General features: G+C 62.0%; 1 protein-coding gene across 6 annotated transcripts in view; it reads left to right on the top strand.

The window, feature by feature from the left end:
• The window catches only part of KCNQ1 (potassium voltage-gated channel subfamily Q member 1), a 309854-nt gene that overhangs the window by 87632 nt on the left and 207571 nt on the right, over positions 1 to 14651 (top strand). For all 6 annotated transcript variants that reach the window (XM_047747252.1, XM_047747251.1, XM_047747250.1 and 3 more), the window contains exons 7-10: positions 1594 to 1704; positions 2356 to 2451; positions 4463 to 4585; positions 5456 to 5600. In XM_047747252.1, coding sequence (XP_047603208.1) covers positions 1594 to 1704; positions 2356 to 2451; positions 4463 to 4585; positions 5456 to 5600 — 475 coding nt within the window. The remainder of the gene's footprint in view (positions 1 to 1593; positions 1705 to 2355; positions 2452 to 4462; positions 4586 to 5455; positions 5601 to 14651) is intronic.

The raw sequence follows: 14651 nt of genomic DNA, 5'->3' as shown, positions 1-14651 counted from the left end.
GCGGCCCAGGCCTCCCATGTGGGGCGCAGGCCGTGGGAGAGGGCGCTCCAGGCTTCCCCAGGGCCTCTTACCTGCCAGCTGGTCGTCATGCTGGCCCTCAGCCCTGGGGTGGTCTGGTCCCACCCTGCAGGCACCTGTGCCGCGGTCGGGTGTGCACGGGTGCGTGTGTCTGTGCGTGTGTGTGTGTGCACACGCGCGCGTGTGGTGCCCCAGCTGCGTGGGAGGCACATTTGTGGGTCTGCACCTGCCTCCACGGGCTCAGGTATCCCTTGTACAGGACAGGGCCATAGGCAGCACCATGTGTTCCATGTTGGGGGGGTTGGATGTGTGTTTCTGAGGGTCGGTGGCCTTGTGGAAGTCCCAGGATCCCAAGCAGATGCGTGGTTAGGCTGCCGTGGGCTCAGCAGTGCCCAGCCCTGGCTGCCCCCAGCGCTAGAAGCTGAGCGCTTGCCCAGACTCACCTGCCCGCTGATGGGCTTGTTGTCCTGCCTGCCCCCTCCCCTGTCTGCTCCAGCACTGTGAGCGGTCCCATGGGTGTCCCTGCCTGGCCGTGGCCACTAGGTCTCTCCCACCCTCTGAACTCCACGTCTGGTGGGGCGTATACACCAGGGTCCTGGGATGGACAGCCACTGCCGCAGACCTCACCATGTCCTGTCTGACCTCACCTTCCATTGGCATCTGTTCTGTGGGCTGCCCTGGCTCTCTGTCCCCCGTTGCCCACACTGGCTCCTCTGGGCCGGGCATCGAGGGAAGGCTGCGTGCAGACCTTCCCAGGCCTACCATAGTCTGTTCTCGCCTGGCCTGGCCTGGAGGCTCCTGAGGGGAGAAGCCAGGCTGCTCAGAACAGGATCCACCTGACCGCGGGGCGGGCAGGTGCCATCCAGGCTCACCTCCAAAGGCAGGAAGCCACATGGATGCTCTGGGCCACTGTGCCTGCAGGTGTGAACAGGTGCCCACAGGACGTGGGACCCGGGCATCCTTGGTCTGCTGGCCAGGCTCAAAACCCAGGCTAGCAAAGCCCACAGGCGGCCCCAGGGCCCAGCATCCAGGCAGGCATGGGCCCGAGGACGTCGGGGCTGAGTGACGGGCACAGCCAGGCTGGGCCCTCAATTCCTGTGGGATGGCGCGTTCAGGCTCATGCTGGAGGCCGCCGGCAGCCGATCTCAGATGCTAGCGGGACGGGAGCCCGGGGCAGGGCAGTGCCCGTGGTCCCACCGCCACCTCCGAGGGTCGGCTCCCCCACTGAGAAGAGGGCTTGGGCTGTATCTGGTTCTCTCGGAAGAAGGGGGACTGAGCCATCTGGTGCCCAGGGTGACGTCAGGAAATGGCGCCTCACCCCTGTCCTCCTGGTCGAGAACCAGCCTCGGTGGGAGCTTCTGGCCTCCTGGGTGGCGGCCCTGCTGTGGGCCGGGGCAGGTGGTGCACCAGGGAGTCCTGCTGGGGCTCGGCCTCGTTCCTTGCATGGCCTCGGCTCTGGGAGAATCAGCTGTCCTCTGGGCAGGAGCCCCGTGTCAGCAGAGCAGTGGGCTCGGACCGGACAGTCATGTGTCCTGAGCTTCCGGGCCTGACCCTTGCCCCCGGCTCCTCTCACAGGTCACGGTCACCACCATCGGCTACGGGGACAAGGTGCCCCAGACGTGGGTCGGAAAGACCATCGCCTCCTGCTTCTCTGTGTTCGCCATCTCCTTCTTCGCGCTCCCAGCGGTAGGTGCTGTGTGGTGGGGCTGTGCACGCTCCCTCAGTGGGGCTCCCCCGAGCACAGGGCCCGCTCACCGAGGCGCCCCCGCCCACCTGCCCCCAGAGCGTCCTTGGCAGTGGGTGTGGGCAAAGGTCAGTGGGGGCCTTCGGTAGCAGGGTGCAGGCGTGGAATCACCCCAAGGGGACACGGGGAGGCCCCAGCAGCAGCCGCCCCACGATGGCGGAGGCGGAATCTGTGCATCTGCTGAGGCCCGAGCTGGGCCTTGACCTACGTCCTCCCCAGAAACTGTGGACCATGAGGGTGGCACCTTCTAGTTGCCCGTGTGGGCACATGTGTCTGTGTGTCCCTGTAGGGCGTGGGCGTATGTGACACGTCACTCCCCACGGGCACATGTCTGGATTCCGTGCACGTGCCGCACACATGAGTACGATTGGTCTCCGCGGTAGACGAGGGGCTCGCTTCCCACCAAGCTGGTCCCGTCTATCCTATTGGCAGTCCCGGGCATGCAGCTGCAGACCCTCTCAGACGGGGCTACCTTCCGCCCAGGCTGGCAACCAGGCCCCTGCCCTGCGCCCCTGGCGCCTGCCGTGTCCCCCAGGCTGGGCCGGGCAGTGGCTGCCGGAGTGGACATGAGCCCTGGTCTCACTGCTTCCTAGGGGATTCTCGGCTCCGGCTTCGCCCTGAAGGTGCAACAGAAGCAGAGACAGAAGCACTTCAACAGGCAGATCCCAGCGGCAGCCTCGCTCATTCAGGTGAGAGCACCCGCCGTGGGTGCGCGCGGCCTCGCGTCGGCGGGTCAACACCCGCCAGATCTCAGCGTCCATTCTGAGATCCCAAAGCTGCTCTCAGCCGTGACGCTTGGAGCGGATCCCTCCGGAGTCGAGATGCAGACTGTGGGGCCACGCCAGCTAGTGGGCCCGGGAGCGCGGGGTGCCTGGCTCCCTCCCTACAGGGTCCTGCAGAGGGTCACATCCTTTCAGGGAGGGCCGGGGGGATGCACCCTGACCAGTTCCCAGGTAGGGGTCTTTCCATGGGCCTCTCCCCTCCCAGCCACAGAGGCCGGCTTTGGCGTCTTGTTCCTCTCAGCCTCCTTCCGTGGCCACCCCCCGCCCGGCCCATGCCACCCCACCCCCGCTCTGCCCTGGAGCAGGTCTGGGAGGGAAAAAGGAAGGGTCCCCATGTGGCCATCCCCCATGGGGGCCGGGGCCCTGCTTGTGCAGTTGGGCACCTTCTGGGTGTCCATGGCACCCCATGGAGCTTGGACACCCCTATGACAGCAGGTGGGACTGGTAAGCCGATCGCATGGCCACACCCTGGGTTCCAGGGCCCTGCAGTGGCTGATCGGGGCCCCAGGGCTGCTGTGATGAGGCCTGGGGGCTGGAGAGACAGAGCCTAAGAGCAGCGGGGTAGGAGGAGGGGCCCTGAGCTCCTGAGCGCCCTGCCCCACCCTGTGAACCAGGGCCCCTGGAACCCACCAGACAATGGCTGGTTCTTTTCATGCCAACAAAGACCAAAAACCATCTGAAAACCAGGTCCCAGAGGGTCTGGGGAGGGAAGAGTGGGGAGGAGCGGGCCCAGGGCTGGCCCGGGGAGTAGTTGAGGGGGATCCTGGGGCGCAGGCGTGATCGGTGTCCAGCCGTGGGTGTGGGGCCCTCTGCCCAGTGGGGTAGCTGCGCCCAGGACTGGATGCCCCCTACAGATGCCCTCGGGTCCCCCTGTGGCCTTGTCTCCTGTGCCCTGTGTGGCCCCGTGAGGGACGCTGGCCATCAGGCACTGCTCCGCCTGGGAGCCAGAGCTCAGCCCCGGGCTCCCCGCGTGCCTCTGAAGCCCTTCCGGAACCCGCCGTCTGGGGCCTGGACATGGACCTGGACGGGAAGGAAATAGCAGGGGCCATAAAGCTGAGGGGCTGGGCCCCCGCAGGCCTGGTTTTATGGCCCCACAGCCTTCTCCTTTCGGGGAGACCATAAATCAGGCCGTAAAACCAGCCCAGCCCGCTGTGGGCAGACTGCAGGCAGGAGGGGAGTGCGGTGGATTCCTCGTGGAGTCTGGTACTTTGGGGGCGAGTCCCCTGCAAAGCCCACGCTGAGGCAGGGCATTCAAGGGGCTGCGGGCCTGCACGTCCCCGGGGAGGTGGGAACCGCAGTTCCTGGGCAGTACGCTCGTGGGCAGGACGCGTGCCCACCGCTTGGCAAAGTGGGCCTCGGAGGGGCCAGGCCTGTGTGGCCTTTCCCGTAGGTGGCATGAGGGCTGCCCTGTCTGCCCAGGTCCCCATCGTGGGGGGTGTCACGGCCGCCTGGGACCTTGCCAGCTCCACTGCCAGTACAAGGACCCCAGGGTGCGTCCTCATCAGCAGCTATCCAGAGGCTCCCCATGACTACAGATGGCACCAGGCCCCGGGACCCTGCATTTGGGCCTCTGGGAGGGGCCTTGCTCCCCCACCCCTTCTGCCGGGTGCCCACAAGCCCGGGTGTTCTGTTTCTGAGCCCGTCCCTGAATCTGCCGCGCACACCCACCGGCTGTGGCCCAAGGAGAGGCAGCCGGCGGGTGTCTTTGCCTCTACGAAGGGATCAGGCTGGGGGAGGGGGTGGCAGGTGCGTTGGGGTCACAGATGGAGACCTGCGTGGCGTTCAAGCTGTGAGTCCCAGGCAGCACATGAGGCCCTGGGAAGTGGGGGGCTGGCCTGCAGGCTGGGGTGCCGGCAGCTCCCACTGGAGGCCGTCAGGCGGTTGGGCCGCTGACCGCTTCTCTCTCCTACTGATCCAGACAGCGTGGAGGTGCTACGCGGCTGAGAACCCCGAGTCCTGCACCTGGAAGGTCTACGTCCGCAAGCCGGCTCGCAGCCATGCCCTGCTGTCCCCCAGCCCCAAGCCCAAGAAGTCTGTCATGGTAACAGCCCCTGCCTGCCCCCCGGACGGCATCCCTCGCTAGCGGGCCGGGAGGCCTTGGGGCCACAGCTCCCAGCCAGGCTTTGACCCTGGGTTCAGCTGAGCTCTGTTAGAGGAGCCCCACCACTCCGGGCCCGGGTGGGGGTTGGGGAGCATGACCGGGTGCTGCCCTGCAGGGGTCCCCCTGGCCCCAGGGATGTGTGGGATGGGGGCTACAAGGCTGGGGCTGTGGGGGGGCCGAGAAGGAGCCCCAGGGTGCAGGACGGGCCGGGATCTGGTCTGTGGTGGCAGAGAAGGCTCTCGAGAGGGCCCTGGTGTCAGACTTTGTCTGCGGGGCATGGTGGGTGTCGGTCGGGAAGGAGGGGCATCCCAGCTCGGGGAAGAGGCCTGAGGTCGTGGTGCAGGGGGGCTGGGCAGGCCTTGGGCAAGGATGTCGTTTGTGGTTGTCTGCTGTGGTGAACGAGGTGTCCCTGCCCACACCTGGTGGGGATGCCCAGCTGTCCCCAGAGCCCTTGCACCCTCCCAGTCCCCCATCTCCTCACCATTGACCCCTCAGAGCAGCTCTGCCGGCCCCGGCCCGCCTACTGGCCGCCCCGGCACACACCGCCGCTCCTGGCAGCCTGCTGGCATGTGCGCCTGTGCGCTCTGGGTCGTTTACCTGTTTGCCGGCTTCTGGCCACCTGCCCCTCAGCCCAGGCCCCCCGCAGGACCCCAGCCTCTCCGCAGGGCTGTGGCCGCCCCCGTCTGCATGCACCAGGCCAGTGCTTGGCCCTGAGGCCTGGCTCTCTGGCCGGTGCCCAGCGGGGACTGCCAAGGGGTTCTGGGGCCAGCGGACGTCCAGGAACTGTTGACTTATTTCTTGTCGTTTTAGGTGAAGAGAAAGAAGTTCAAACTGGACAAGGACAATGGGCTGAACCCCGGAGAGAAGGTGCTCACAGTCCCCCACATCACGTGCGAGCCTGTCTCAGAGGACCGGAAGCCAGACCACTTCTCTGTGGACAGCTGTGACAATTCTGGTGAGAAGCCTTCGCCCTGGGTGGCGGTGTGGGGATGGGGACGGGCACTCGGCTCCTATGGACCTGGCGTCTGCCCCGTGACACCCTGCCCCCCACCCCCAGCTCAAAGTCAGGTCCTTCTGAGGAGGCGGGACCCCACCCTGGAGGGACCGTTCCTCTTGCTCTGTTCCACGCGCTGGGCTGGAGGGGCCAGCCCTGCCTCAGTCGTGATGTGTAGCTGGTGCCCCGAGGCTGGCAGGATGGAAGAGGCCCAGGCGTGTTGATCCCCCATTCCCGGTGGAGCGGGGACGGGACCTCCGGAGCCCACTCTGTGTACCCACCCTCGTCCCCTTCCTCAACACCTCATGTCTTTGCTTTTCGGGCATTTCTGTTGTCCATCTCTCCCTTCTGGGACCTCTTCCTGGCCCCCAGGGGAACATGCCTCCTTACCGGCCGCTGTAAGGACAGAGTCATAGTCTTGACTGTGGCAGAGAGGGACAAGCTTATATTGGTCCTGAGGCTTTGGGCTGACAGGCGCCCGGCCCGCCAAGTGCTGGGTTCTCAGGCGGCGACCCCCTCATGCATCCCCCTGCGTGGGGTCCCAGTCCCCTGGCAGCAGGGCAGAAAGCGCTCTGGAAAGGGGCCATGGCCACTCCCTGCACCTCAGGGCTGCCTGTGGACCGGGCCAGGGCGCCCACCCCACTGGGCACTGGGCCACCGCAGCCCCATCCCATGCAGTCGGGATTCCGCTCTGGCCTGAATCTGGCCACTTTGCTGGTGAGCCCCCGGGATGCGCTCCCTGCCCGCCCCCCGGAGTGGGCACAAGGGACAATTGTGCCAACAAATGCCCGGGCCCCCCCAACTCCGGATCCAGGGGCAGGACCATTGTCTCAGTGCAGATGGGGGCTGTGCGCAAATGCTAATGGGCAGGTCGGGCGTGGGGAGCAGCATCTCTGCTGTTTGCTGAATGTGGGGCTCCGCATTCAGACTGTTTGCTGGTATGAAGTGCCCAGGACGCCTGCAGAATGGTAATGAGGCACGAGAGCGGGGAAGCCAGGCTCCCTTTGTGGAATGCTTTTGCACGGAGGAGTTTTGCTTTCCCGCCGACACCATAAGTCAGCCCAGCCCGAGCCACGGCATTGCCAGAGCCTGAGCTGTTGGCCTGGTCCCCAGGGGCCCTGCGCAGCCCCCAGCCTGGGGGTGGTGGCTGAGGCTCTCCAGAGCCCTGGTGGGGGACAGGGGGCCTCATCCCGGGCAGATGCCGTCACCGGGAAGGGCCCTAGCCCCGGTCCCAGCGCAGCAGGGCGTGAGCAGCCGGGCTAAATCCTACCCCGCCCCGGCCAGAGCCACGCCTTGCACCCGAGCCTCGCCACGTGCACGATGTGGGTGTGCCGAGGGGCATGGGGGGCAGGCGCCCTCCCCTTCCCGGCTCTGGCCTGCGCACCGCTCCCCACTTCTGCGGTTTCTGGAGCCCATGGAATCTCTGGGCTTCTGTCCTGTGACACCTAGGGTCCTGGGAAGGGCGGTCCATCCACATTCATGGCCTCCAGAGCCTGGTCCACACCCCTGTCATTCCTGAGCAGGTCTTCCGTGTTGATGCAAGGGCCCTAACTGGCCGCAGGAGGAACTGTGGTGGCGGCAGGCAGTGTGGACAGCAGGAGCCCTGCCCTCCGGGCTCCCATCCTTATACAGGTTCCAGCCCTCCCACCCCTGGCTGCTCACACCGTCCTACTCACCAGGGTCTGTGGTCCAGAGCCCACCCCATGCAAGGCCAGGGGGACGCCCCGGGATTGAGGGGCATCAGGGCCTCCTTGGTATCTGGGGAGGAGGAAGGGCCCCAGCAAGGGCGCTGAGCCTGTGGGCGTCGGGGGGACAAGTGCCGGGCCCAGTCTGCTCTGGCTCAAAGGCTTCTTGGAAGAGGTGGCATCAGTGCTGGGTCGAGCTGTCTGGGAGGGAGGGAAGGAGCAGTGGCGGATGGGAGAGGGGGTAGCCATGCCCCCGTGGCTCCGTGTGGTCGCCAGCCTGGGCATGCCGCGTGCTTTCCTCCTGCACCCTGGGAGCGAGCCCGCCTTCCCCGTGGAGAGGCCTGCCTGGGCTCCTGGCGTGCGGGTGTGGACATGATCCTCCCTTCCAAGACTGGAGCTGGGCCCCAGAGCCTGCAGATGCCGGACGGGCTGGTCCCCAAAGTCCTCAGAGCACTAGTGGTCATGGCCAGGTTTGTGTTCTCCAAGGCCCACCCAGGATGGCATGGATGGGGAGTGGACAGGACAAGCCAGTGGGCCAGGCCAGCACCAGCAGTGCCACGGTCCCTGAGGGGCTGGGGGTCAGAGGAACCAAAGCCAGTGGGAGGGGGCCTACAGCCCCGGGCAGCGTGGGTGTGACTCCCAAGGGCAGAGCAGAGTGGAGACTCAGGGGGTACTGGGGAAAGGGAGGCCTCCCCTTCCATCGCACACTCGGCAGAGGCGAGCCGGTCCAGGGAGATGTGCTGGGGAGGCGCTGATGCAGAGCCTGGCCCGCGGCGGTCAGGAGTCTGCTTCTGCTCGCAGGTCATTTCCAGAAGAGCCTAATTTGTGGCGCGCCGTCGGCAGCCGGCACAGTGTCCCTGGCTGCACATGCCAGGCCTCCCCTCTCGCACTGCCCTCGGGGCAGCAAGGGTCAGATAGTGCCCTGCCCGCTGCCGTCTACGGGCCTCCACCCCAGGTCCCACCCTGCGCCCCGACCCATGCTGCCGTCCTCCGTGTTTGCGTTTCGCCTTTAAAAATTCTCTGCGTTGGTCGCTTGTGTGCCATCGACCCCAGCTCGTGCTCGCTGGCAGGTTTGCTGGGTTTCTGCTTTGGACTTGGGGTTTAATGTCCTTCTTCCTGAAGGGCTTTCAGTGGTTCCTTCAGGGAGGTCTGCACGGTCAGCTCAGTTTTCATTTGTCTGCAATTGTCCTATTTTGCCTCTGCCGTTGGGTGGTGGTCTGTTGGGGAAGAGGTCGTGGGCTGAGGTACGGACGCCACGGGGTCCTCTGGGTGCTGTCCAGCTCCTTAGTGCCACTGTCACCCCCTGGGACTCTGATGCTAGGTCGTGTCTCCACAGTGGAGCCGGGGCGGGTGCGGCAAGCTCTCTCCATCCCGCCGTCCGCTGTGATGCCTGAATCTGAGGGTTCGTGTCTTTTCACGGTATGCACATAAGCACCAAGGATCGCTGCCCTCATGGCTCCGATCGGCCCTGGGAACGTCGGCTCAGCCATCTCAGTCTGTCCGCCTCAGCTGTCCCTCGTATTTTCCTGCTCTGTCTCCCGGCCACCCCCTCGGTGGCTTCTTTCCGGGTTGCTGGCTGTTCTGATGTGTCTGACCCACTGGGTAGTCCCCGCCGAAGTTTCCAGTCCCGGGAGCTCCCATCCTCCACGCCGGGGAGCCCTCGTGTGAGGGCTTACTTAGTCCTTGCAGCTGGTGTCTCCCTCGGAGCGCACAACGTCGCGTCAGTCAGTCACTTGAATGTGCTTATGTCATCACCTGTGTCGTGACGTCATCATCCGTGCTACGACGTCATCACCTACGCCATGATGTCATAGTCTACATCACAGGCCATCATCCTGGTCACGGCATCCTTCTCCATGTCATGATGTCCTCATGTGCATCAAGATGTCATCATCCATGCCACGATGTCACTGTCCACCGCCCTCGGAGGGTCTGTCTCTGTCAGCGGTGGCTTCTGCAGCGTTCCCACAGCGGCTCGTTCCCTGTGGTCTGTGGGGGTCTCTAGTGAGGGCTCCCTTGTGTCCTCTTGAGGGGACATTGCTCTGGAGACATGGTCCCCTGGACGGGGTAGCCCCGTGAGCCCCTCCAGATGTCTATGGGGCAGGGATTCCTGGACGCCCACGCGCTGCAAACATGGGCCCGCTGCCCCATGAGAACCTGCCCGTCCCCACGTGGGGAGAGCTGACACTTCATTCGTGCTCCACGAGCAGGGACCGCCGCGAACTGGCTTTCTCTCTTCTCTGCGTTCGCCGCACCTGGCTTGGTGGGTTGGTTTCCACTTCCTTGTTTCTGTGGCTCGAGTCTGCTCGCTGCCGTTCGTCCGGCGTCTCTGTCCCCCACTCCTGCCTCGTGCTGGTCGCAGGCCCGGCTCTTCCTCCGGGGCGCACCACAGGTCCCCCGGTGAGGGGACGCCTGGGACTGCCAGCGTGCGGGGTCAGCGCTGTGGCTACTGGGGCCCTGGGGGACCCCAGCCGAGCCCATAGAAGACGTTTGTCACTTCAGTGAGCTTTGTTGGGGAGTTTGTAGAGAGAGGGTTTTGATGGCATTAGTTTCTGGCTGGAAACAGAAGTCCTCGTCTTGGGGACAGAGAGAGTGTCCCTGGCAGGGGAAGCCAGGAGCTCCCTGCTGGCAGAGGGCCGGGCCATGACGCTCCAGGACGGAACCCCCCTGGGGCCCCCTCGAACCAGCAGGAGAATTTCAGAGGCTGTCCCTGGAGATTCTGAGTCACAGGGCCTGCAGGGAGCCAGGAGTGTGTCTGTAATGTGCCCCCCCACTTACTCTGGGGACTATCCCTGGGGACCCTGAGGATGAGGCCCAGCCCTGGCTGCAGGGGACCAGAGCAGGGGTTCTGTGACCCAGGTCTGTCTCACCTGGGCCCCCTCCTGGCGCCCGCAGCGGGGTCCGGGTCAGCCTTCCATTACGAGAGCTCCCCGCAGAGAGAAAGCACAAAGGAGCTCGCTCCGTGTGTACGACTGTCAACACATAACGCCAGCTAGGACGCTGCACCAAGACGGGATGCTTTCCCCCGAGATCGGGGGCATGACCAGGACAAGGGCACACAGCTCTTGTCACCCCCGGTCCACACGAACCGGGAGGTTCTAGCGGGCGGAACGGTCAAGAAAAAGACATCGCCGACGTCCGGGGTGGAAAAGAAGAGGTGAAGCCCTCTCTGTGTGCGGGTGGCACAGTTCTCGGTGCGGAACCCTGGTGCGGGGGCAAGATGACCGTGGAGTGAGTGCGTGAGCAGAGGCAGGTCACACGCAAGCATCGGTTCTACCGCGGCGTTCTGCTGGCAAATAATCGGAAGCGGGCGCCCGGGCGCTCAGCGGGTGGAGCCTCTGCCTTCGGCTCGGGTCGTGATCCTGGGGTCCTGGGATCGAGCCCCGCATCAGGCTCCTGCTTAGCGGGGAGCCTGCCTCTCCCTCTGCCCCTCCCCCTCCACTCATGCTCGCTCTCTCTAAAATTGTTTTTTAAAAGGCCACTTACTCCAATGTTAACTACACGAAATACTCAGAGGGCAGTGTGACGGAAGATGCGAGCGCCGAGCCCTGGAGACCCGTCAAACGCTGCCAGGAGAAGTCACAGAATCCCTGGGGCCGGGGAGAGCTGCGCCGCGCGGCTGGGTCACCAGCCATACTCATCTCTGAACTCAGTGCAACGGGCATCAGAACCCCACGGGCGTTTTGTGGAAACTAATGAGCCGGGTCTGAAATTTGCATGGAAATGACCCTGAAGTTCCAAAACAACGTTTGAAAATGAGCACCGTCCAGTGGTGCGCTTGGAGCTACATCTCGCCACATATCCAAGGATCAACTCGAAATTGATCACAGAAATAGAAGCCTGAGAGTTACAGAAGCCGACGCGGGAGACAGTCTCCGCGACAGAGTGCTGAGCTTGTCGAACACGACCCTGGCAGCATGAGCCCTGATAAGAACCAACCGTTTGGACTTTTCAGAATTAAAAACCTCTCTTTGAAAGACGGTATTAAGAGGATAAAAAGATAAAGCCCAGACAGGGAGAAAATATTTCCAAATCAGCCATCTGATAAAGGATTTGTGTCCAGAATATGAGAGGGACGCTTATGGCTGAGTAATAAGACAAAAACAAAAACAGGCAAACGGTTTAAACAGACACTCATCAAAGAAGAGAAACGGGGGCGCCTGGAGGGCTCAGTCAGTGAAGCGTCTGCCCTGGGCTCTGGTCATGATCCCGGGGTCCTGGGATCCAGCCTCGTATCAGGCTCCCCGCTCAGCGGGAAGCCCGCTGCTCCCTCTGCCTTTCCCCCACCCTATCCCCTCTCGTGCTCTCTTTTTTGCTCTCTCAAATAAGTAAACAAAATTGTTAAAAGAGAGAGAAATGGATAAGCACCAGAGAATATATTTGGTATCATTCGTTATTAGGGAGATGCAATTTAAAATCACAGTGAGGGGCCCCCGGGTTCCTCAGTTGGTGGAGCGTCTGCCATTGGCTTGGGTGGCGGTCTTGGGGTGCTGGGTGTCCCCGCGAGATGATACACCACCACTCAGAACTGACTAAGAATGAGCCACGAGCACACACAACGGCTTTGGATAAATGGCAGAACAATTATGCTGAGTGAAGGAAGCCAGACAAGGAGAAGGAAGGAAGGAAGTGAAGGAGAAGGGGAACGAGCTCAGAGTGCCTTATTCTGTTTGTATGAAACTCTAGGAATCGCAGACTACTCTAGAGCAAGGGCAGGCCGACCGCTGTCCTGGGATGCATGGGGGCGGGGGGCGGGTTGGGGGGAGCCCAGAAGGCCACAGAGAGACCGGGGGGGGGGGGCAGGTGTGACGGGGATGCTCGTGATCCTGACTGTGCCGACAGTTTCCTGTGTCCAAAATCACCAACATTGTTCACTTTAATCACGGGCAGTGTGTTGTGTGTCTATGATGCCCCGATGGAAAAAAAAAATCATAAAGATATTTTGCACAGCAAAAAATACCCCGAGTCATTTTTTTTAATGATAACCTGGGGACGATGGTCCCACACATCAGGTTCATTCATACACATCAGGCTAATTTCGTCAGGCGGGGAACCTGTACGTCCTGAGGACAGAAGGATAGAAGAGAGAAGCACAATTCAAGAACGAAGATACTGAGCTTCGGACAGAGGACCAGGTGCCGGCAGCCTCCGTCGCGATCACGGGGAGGTCAACTAAAGCTTGGGGGGCTTGACTTCTCTGACGGCTGGTGGCCCGTGGGCCGGCGAGCTTGGGAAGCCTCGGCCCAGCCGTGGACGCCGGGAGGATGTGTGGGGGCCGCCGCTTTGGAGGCGCGGAGGGCGGTTTGCGTGAAAGCTCAGGACACCCCCCCCCCCCAAAATGAACCGTGGGTTGGGGACTTATTCCTGCAGTTTCTAAACAGCAAAAGATGGCAAACCACCAGCGTCCCCAAGTGGAGCTCAGCTCCCGGGGGGTGTCATCTGCGCGCCCAATAGCCACTGACCCCGCGAGAGGGTCCCCTCTGTGCTGAGGGAAGGCGGCATCCCCAGCGGCCTGCACCTCCGGCTTGCAAGAGGAGGACACCGGCCCGCAGGTGTGTGCGGATACAGGGTTGGAGGGAGGGGAGCTCCGCCGACCTCTCCCTGCGCCCCGGGACGGCCTGGGATCCACCTTCTCTGAGGCGCGAAAGCGCAGCAAAGTTGGAAAACCATCTGGGCTGGTGCGTGTGTTTAAGGAGATCTTTAATCTCCTTTTAGTCTGTTTTATGCTAATTTGTTCCAAATCAACGGTGCTGCCTCTCTCGGAGGTATATTCATTGCTATTTAATCTTCGAAGGTGGCAATTATGTTGCCACTGGGAGCAACAGTTATTTCTAGTGCCTTCCATTCTTCCGCCCAGGGCAGCGCGCACTGTTTCGGCTCTTACGGTTCTGCTGCCCCCCCCCCCCCCTTGAGTGGTTGGTCAGGTTTATCTTACGTTATTACAGACTTTGTTATCAAAAAACTACCTTTTTGCTCTTTTGCTTTCTGTTTTCCCAACCTGGGCTTTTACATTGATTCATTCCCTTTCTTGGATTAATTCACTTTTTTTAGACAAAAGCATAACGAAGGACGGCAGTGGGCTGACTCGAAGTGTGCACACCAGCGCGGCCGACATCGGACGTGCTCCTGCCAGCAGGGCTGGCCGCACTGCCCATCTCGCCGGGAAGCATGTTCCTGTCTTTGCTTTCTTGATCGTGTTTATGTTTTGACTTTATCTTCCATCTGAAGAAATGTTTTCTCACTTTTTAAGCAGAACATTTTTTTAAAATCTCTGTTCCAGTTCCTAATTTAACAGGCTTATAGGGAGAAGATATGGCCTTTGAAATAGACGCGTTTTTCCAGTAAAGATTTTCTCTGTGTCCAAGTACAAACATGAAAGCATTGCTTTTGTTAATGGTCTGCAGGCCGGAGTTAAGATACATTCTCTATCTGCAAAACACAGACTTGCATTTGTATACACAGATAAAACCTACATTGCGACAGAGCTTGCTCGCGCGTGCGCACGCACACACACACACACGCGGGTACACATCTGTGCCATCATTCAGCCCTGTCCCACCTTTCCTGGCTTTGGTTACTACTGTTTTTAAATCTGACACCACATTCTGCCACATTGGGGAACAGGAAAATTAAATCCTTCTTCTTTGCAATTTTGTCTTTAGAAGTTGAGGGTCAGACCCGTAGGGTCCTCCTGAGCACAACCTCACAACCGGGAGCTCTGGCCTTCTCTGCCGTGTGACCCTAAGCAAGCCACCGCTTTCTCTGTGCCTTGGTTTCCGGACTTGCGAAATGGGGATCCTAGCAGGGCTGCACCCCGGGTTGTGGGGTCAACCAAGCGAGTTAGAACATGGGAGTGCCCACCCTGGGCTGTGTGTCGCTGGCTTCCTGGGCCCTCTGGCCCTCCTCCCCTGCCAAATAGCCCCCTCTCTACTGGGCTCCTCACACCGCAGATCTTGGGGCTGATCTGTCGTGGCTTCTTGAAATTGTCTTGTTTTATACAGTTCTGGGGCTGGCTGTGATGCGGAGGCTTTGGTGAGATCTTTGGTCCTTGTTTGCTTGGTGCCCTTCACCTCTGGGACCCCCATGAGTTGTCTGGGGTTTGCTCTGGTTGTCCCCGTGCTCCGGCTGGAGCAGGGGCTGCTTGCTGATGTCCCGGCACGTGGCCTCCGGTCACACCTGCTTTCCTGCCTTTCCCCTTCAGTGCACACACTGCGATGGCCTTCCAGGCCGCCGGGGCAGTCCGTCCTGAGATTCTGGTCTCTCCTTCGTCCCCCACTGTGGGCATGAGCCACAGCCTTTCCCCATGCCAGGGATCTCCGTTGCTTCG

This window comes from Lutra lutra, chromosome 10 (assembly GCF_902655055.1).
Source record: "Lutra lutra chromosome 10, mLutLut1.2, whole genome shotgun sequence".
NCBI lineage: Eukaryota > Metazoa > Chordata > Mammalia > Carnivora > Mustelidae > Lutra > Lutra lutra.
This window is presented reverse-complemented; position numbering and strand designations above follow the sequence as displayed.